Below are 6,155 nucleotides of genomic sequence, written 5' to 3'. Positions count from 1 at the left end.
GGGCGGGGGGCTGCGACCTCCAGCGAGGGCTGTGACCCTGGCTCTGGGGCTGTGGTGACACTGGGTGAGGGGCTGTGGCCCCTGGGTGGGGGTCTGTGGTGACACTGCGTGAGGGGCTGTGGCCCCTGGTTGGGGGTCTGTGGTGACACTGGGTGAGGGGCTGTGGCCCCTGGGTGGGGGTCTGCCTCCCTGGCCGCCCTCCCCAGCTGCCCCAAGGGGTCCCCGGGGCAGGTGCCACTCCCCCCGTGCCTCTGCCCGCCTCCTGTTTCTCCTGCGGAGCCCATGCCTGCAATTAGGAAGGTTCCCAAATTAGATGGTGCAGAGCCCGGACTTGTTTTGCAGATGATAAACTGCTGCAGCCGGCTCCACCCAGCCCGCTGCGGCGTGGGGCTCCGGCGTGGGGGGCACGGCCGCACGGTTTTGGGGGCGAGGGGAGCTCGGCTGTGCCCAACGAGCCAGCGGGAGGTGTCGGGGGTCCCTGCCGTGACCGGCTGCTGCCTCTGCCCGTGCCAGGAAAGGTCCTGGAGCTGCCACAAACGGGGCGCGGGTGATGGCGGTGGCACTGGCCGTGGCAAAGCCGAGCTGCTGCCGGGTGGGGTGAGCAGGGACCCCGGGTGGGCACAGCCAGCCCTGCCCTGTCCGAGGTGTCCCAGGGACACAGGGCTGCTCCCGTGGGGCTCTCCCCAAGGGCAGCAGGGCAGGCCTGGCTATGGGGGTTGATGGAGGCACTTGGGGGGCTGGCGAGCATCCTCCCCTCCCCTCTGGCCACCGGAGCAGGTTTGCAAATGCTGCGGTGCGTGGAAAGCTCGTTGGAGCTAAGTTGCAAAATCATCCCCAGGCTCCTCTTCAAACACAGAGTCCCATGAGCTGTCCCATTCCAAACTCACCTTTCCTGCTCCGCCAGACGCGTCCCCTCCCACCAGGCACAGCCAGGACACCGGTCCCGCCACCGCTGCCACAGAGACGCAGCGAGAGGTGGTTTGGCAGCAGGTGAGTCCCCAGGATCCGAGGCGGCCTCGGCAGGTGGGAACGGGGATAGGGATGGGGATAAGGATGGGCATGGGACAGCCCTGGGCAGCAGGACCACGCTGAGGTCATGCCCTGGCCAAGCTGGGCATCATTCCCAGGCAGGGAGTGGGAGGCAATGGAGCTGGGACAGCTGCCTGGCCCCACTCCACATCCCACAAGATCTCGGGGAGCAACAAGACAGCATCACCCCACCCTGGCAGAGGTCTCCAGGTGTCCTCAGTCTGGCACCAGGGTCCCGAGGCTTGGGGGTGGCTCCTCCTGTGCTCCCGTTGAGAGGCTCCTCGCCCAGCACAACGGGAAGGACCGGACAGGGCGTGAACACCTGCAAACGAGGGAACGTGGGACTCTCCATGCTGGGGGCTTGAGCCCCAAACCACTGTGGCTGGACAAGCCCCAGCTGCCACACACGTGGCATTGGGGGTGTGGAGCTGTTTGCTCCTGGCCGTGGCTCGGGAGGCACTGGGGATACGTGGGGTGATGCAGCATGGCATGACACGGCATGGCACGGCACGGCACAGCTGTGGAACAAGTGAGGACGGAGGAGTGGGAGGGAGTTGATGGGAGTGAACGAAGTTGCTGGGTACAGCCAGCGTGGGCAGCTGGGAACAGCGGGCTGGTGGGGCTGCCCACACCTGGGGGCTGCCCACACCTGGGGGCTGCCCACACCTGGGACGTAGCCAGAACTTCTGGTAGACTCTGGAGGGGTGAGAGGGAAGGTGAGTGCTGGGCTGGAGCAGTGGGCAGAGAGCAGGACAGGCTTAGACCAGGCAGCGGGGTGTAGTGGTCCCCAAAGTCCCCGGGCAGGGGGATGATGCTGGAGCTCTCCCTGCCCTGTGTCTCTGTCCCCGTGTGGGGCTGGGTCAGGCTGAAAAGCTCTGGGTGCTGACACCTCCCCCTGCTCCCAGCTCCGGTGAGGCCATTGGCATCGTCCGAGCCGCCGCAGCAGAGGCGCCATGGGGCCAGGCTGTGCCAGTGTCCTGGGCTGGCTCCTGCTGGCACAAGCGGCCCTGCAGGCCACAGGTAGGTGTCGGCACGTGTCCCTGGGCTTTGGAGCGTGGTGGATTTGGAGTCTGTCATGTGTTAAAGGGATGAGCTGGGCTCCTGCCAAGGCCCTGGATGCCCACCCAGTCTTTCCCCGACTGCAGGTGGCCGTCCCTGTGATGCCAAGGACTTTGGCCATGGCTCGCTGGTGTGTGCCTGCAGTGCCACGTACTGTGACACTCTGGACCCCCTGGTCCTGCCGGCCCCCGGCTCCTACGTCGTGTACGAGAGCAGCAAGGCCGGCAAGCGGCTGGAGAGGAGCGAGGGGAGATTCCAGCACAACGCCAAGAGCCCAGGTAGCGCCCTGGCTGCCCCTGCCGCAGCAGTGTGTCCTGCACGGCGGGGACGGTGACGCTGTGTGTCCCGACAGATTTCCACCTCACCCTGGACACAGCGCAGAGGTACCAGAAGGTGAAGGGGTTTGGTGGCTCCATCACCGATGCGGCTGCCATCAACATCCAGTCCCTGTCCAAGGATGCCCAGAACCACCTGCTCCGCTCCTACTTCTCCGAGGAAGGTGAGCCCGGGGCAGGCAACGCTGTTGGCTGGTAGAGCTGGGGTCTGGCTGCTGAGATTTGGTCTGAGGGGCTGGGGGATCTGGACCTCCAAATGCAACTCGAGGGTGCCCTTCACCACCTGCCCGGCCCTCAGGCATTGAGTACAACCTGGTGCGTGTGCCCATGGCCAGCACCGACTTCTCCGTCCGCCTGTACACCTACGCCGACGCCGAGGGCGACTTCGAGCTGAGGCACTTCAACCTGACGGAGGAGGACACGCGCATGAAGGTGAGTCCTGCAGGAAGAGTCTGAGGGGCTGGGTGGGGTGGGGTGGGGTGGGGTGGGATGTGATGGGGTGGGATGGGCAGGGGATGAAAGGGAAGTTCTTCCTGCTGATTAGGAGGGAAAGGACTCATCCTTCCACCTGGCTGAGATATGGGATGGGATGGGATGGGATGGGATGGGATGGGATGGGATGGGATGGGATGGGATGGGATGGGATGGGATGGGATGGACAGGGGATGAAAGGGAAGTCCTTCCTGCTGATTAGGAGGGAGAGGACTCGTCCTTCCACCTGGGCGGGAGAAAGGGGACATGATGGGATAGGATGGGATGAAATAGGAAGGGGAAGAAGAGCACTTCCAATGGGGAGGGAGAGGACTCATCCTCACACCTGGCTGAGATGGGATGGGTTGGGATGGGATGGGATGGGATGGAGAAAGGGAGCACCTTCCCACCTCTGGGGAGGGAGATGACTCCTCCTGCTGCCTGCACTGCCAGCCCTGGGACAGACCAGGAGACCTCTGTGCCATCCCACTTCTCCCTAGATCCCCATCCTCCAAGCAGCCCAGGCAGTGGCCAAGCGGCCACTGTCACTGTACGCCAGCCCCTGGACGTCCCCGGTCTGGATGAAGACAAATGGAGCGATGACAGGGAGGGGAACTCTGAAGGGCAGCCCTGGGGACAAGTACCACCGGGCCTGGGCCAAGTACTTCATCCGGTGAGGGGCCACGTGAGAGCGCTGGGTGCCGGGGATGCCTTACCTGGAACTGGGGCTGGCACAGGTGTAACGGGGCCATTCACCATCTACCCCACCCCAGGTTCCTGGATGAATACGCCAAGCACAACCTGACCTTCTGGGCTGTGACGGCAGGGAACGAGCCCACGGCTGGTGAGATCATCTTCTACCCCTTCCAGTGCCTGGGCTTCTCCCCTGAGCACCAGCGGGACTTCATCGCCCAGGACCTGGGCCCGGCACTGGCCAACAGCTCCCACCGCCACGTCCAGCTCATCATCCTGGATGACCAGAGGGTGATGCTGCCCTACTGGGCTGAGGTGGTGAGTCCCCATAGCAGCTGTCCTGGCCCCACAGGAGATTTCCCAGCCCTGGGCACTGGTTTCCCTTTTCTCCTGCCAGGTTCTCAAAGACCCTGTGGCTGCCAGCTACATCAGCGGCATCGGCATCCACTGGTACCTGGATTTTCTGGCACCCATCGACCTGACACTCTCCATCACCCATCACCTCTTCCCAGACTATTTCCTCCTCTCCACCGAGGCCTCCACAGGCTCCTACTTCTGGGAGCCCAGGGTGGTGCTGGGTGGCTGGGACCGTGGCAGCAAGTACAGCCACAGCATCCTGACGGTAGGGCCTGGGTGGGCAGCCACGGGCACAGCAGCCGCCCTGGCCAGCCCCTGCGCCTGCCTGTGGCTCAGCACCACCCCCTGCCCCGCAGAACCTCAACAACTACGTGACAGGCTGGACCGACTGGAACCTGGCCCTGGACATGGAGGGAGGCCCCAACTGGAGCAAGAACTACGTGGACAGCCCCGTCATCGTGGACAGCAGCAAGGACGTCTTCTACAAGCAGCCCATGTTCTACCACCTGGGCCACTTCAGGTGCGTTGTGGCCGCAGGCTGCTGGCTCCAGGCAGCACATCCTAAGCACCAGAGTCTGACCCTGCTTGTCCCCACAGCAAGTTCATCCCCGAGGGCTCGCAGCGGGTGGGACTGGCCGTCTCCAAGAAGTGCCGCCGCTGTGACCTGGAGCACTCGGCTTTCCTGCGCCCCGACGGTGCCATCGTCCTGGTGGTCCTGAACCGGTGAGCGGCTCAGCTCTGATCCCCGGTAAAAGCCCCCACCGACCCCACTGAGCCCTTTGCTTTCCCACAGCTCCCCCCTGGACGTGTCCTTTGGGATCTCCGACCCGCGCGTCGGCTTCATTGAGGCCGTGGCTCCCAGCGACTCCATCCAGACGTTCCTCTGGAAGCAGCCGGCCTAGCGTGGCCGTGGCCAGCAGAGGAGTGAGGTGCCAGCGCCAGGAACGTGGTGCTGGTGGCAGCTTGGAGAGCAGACTCCAGTGGGGCTGGGGCTGCAGCACAGCCCCTGCAGCCCGCTGTGCCCCAGGGGACCTGTTTGACCCTAGGGCTGTAACGCCTGTGCTTTTCTAGATGTTTTCATAAAATAAACAGGTTTTCTACTAATTTGCCCGAACACCTGACATCCCCTTGATGCCAGCTCAGTGGGCAGGATTATGCCAGGGGCCAGAGGAGGCAGATTTGAGGCTGATGGTACCTCCTGAGCCCCATGGGTCCCCTCCTCTGCTCAGGTTCCTGGGGCTTTCCCCAGGGCCAGTGCTGCAGGGATGCAGGGGGCTGTTACCCTAAGGGGTGGCATCTCCCTCTCCATCTTCCACTACAGCATCCCCCGGGCGGGGAACAGCCCAAAGCTGACAGGGCCCAGGGCCCAGCTGCAGTCAGGACACGCAGCCAGGATAGAGAGCAGAGCCCTGGCATCGGCAGCTCCAGCTTCTCCCTGGCCAGAGCAGGCGGCTGTGGTTTCTCCTGCTGGAGCAGCCATCAGCCCCTCCAGCTAATGGGAACCGGGAGCATGGGGAACATACTTCCTGAGTGACGTTAGAGGGGAGCGTGCTGCCGGGGGGGGGGGCTGCACTGAGTCATCCCCCTCCCAGTGGGGCCCCTCGAACTGGGCCAGCATGGGGGAGGCTCTGCAGCTGGCCCAGCAGCGTGGCTCTGCTCCAGCCCAGCGTGGGGGCCCCTGGTGACGGCGCCCGGGCGGGGGGCACTTGGGGCACGGGGGGGAGCGTGTCCAGGAGCGCAGCCGGGGGACATTCGGCCACCGCAGCGGCAGGGCTGGGATGCCGCTGGCGGTGGCAGCCGGCAGCAGAACAAGCGAGGGCTGTGTGCCGACCTGGCCCCGCGCCGCCTTTCCATCTGCGCACTCGTAAACCGGCAGCGGCCAGCGGGAAGGGCAGCGCAGCCAACACCGGCAACCAGCCCCACGCCGGGTGGCCCCGGGGACCGCGGGGGCAGAGACGGAGCCCAGGTGGCGACCCCCGACCCCTCCGACAGCCCACGCCGTGCGCTCCCGGCCGTGCCAGCCGCAGGAGCTCCCCGGCGCTGGCAGGCGCGGTGGAATGCAAACAGATGTCAGCGCTGGAGGGATCCCGGCTGCTGGAGCGGGGCTCCGGGTGTCCCGCTGGCAGCCGGCAGTGCTCCTGGGCTGGGGACGTGTCCTGACGAGCAGCCCCGGCTGCCCTTGGCTCTGGATTTGTGTCCCGGCTGCGCTGC

The 6,155-nt window shown here is 65.2% G+C and overlaps 1 protein-coding gene across 1 annotated transcript; it reads left to right on the top strand.

Moving 5' to 3' along the window:
• The first annotated feature begins 719 nt into the window (after positions 1-719).
• Positions 720-4,846, top strand: LOC120764289 (lysosomal acid glucosylceramidase-like). The gene is given in 12 exon segments (XM_040088185.1): positions 720-760; positions 762-990; positions 1,935-2,049; positions 2,175-2,366; positions 2,441-2,587; positions 2,722-2,855; positions 3,395-3,567; positions 3,668-3,905; positions 3,985-4,209; positions 4,301-4,464; positions 4,542-4,667; positions 4,738-4,846. Coding segments are annotated over 12 exon segments (1,893 nt in total).
• The last annotated feature ends 1,309 nt before the right edge of the window (positions 4,847-6,155 follow it).

The sequence above is a fragment of the Hirundo rustica genome, chromosome 29, assembly GCF_015227805.2.
Source record: "Hirundo rustica isolate bHirRus1 chromosome 29, bHirRus1.pri.v3, whole genome shotgun sequence".
In the NCBI taxonomy this organism is placed as follows: Eukaryota; Metazoa; Chordata; class Aves; order Passeriformes; family Hirundinidae; genus Hirundo; species Hirundo rustica.
The sequence above is the reverse complement of the archived record's forward strand: the minus strand, read 5'-3'. Positions and strand labels throughout refer to the sequence as shown.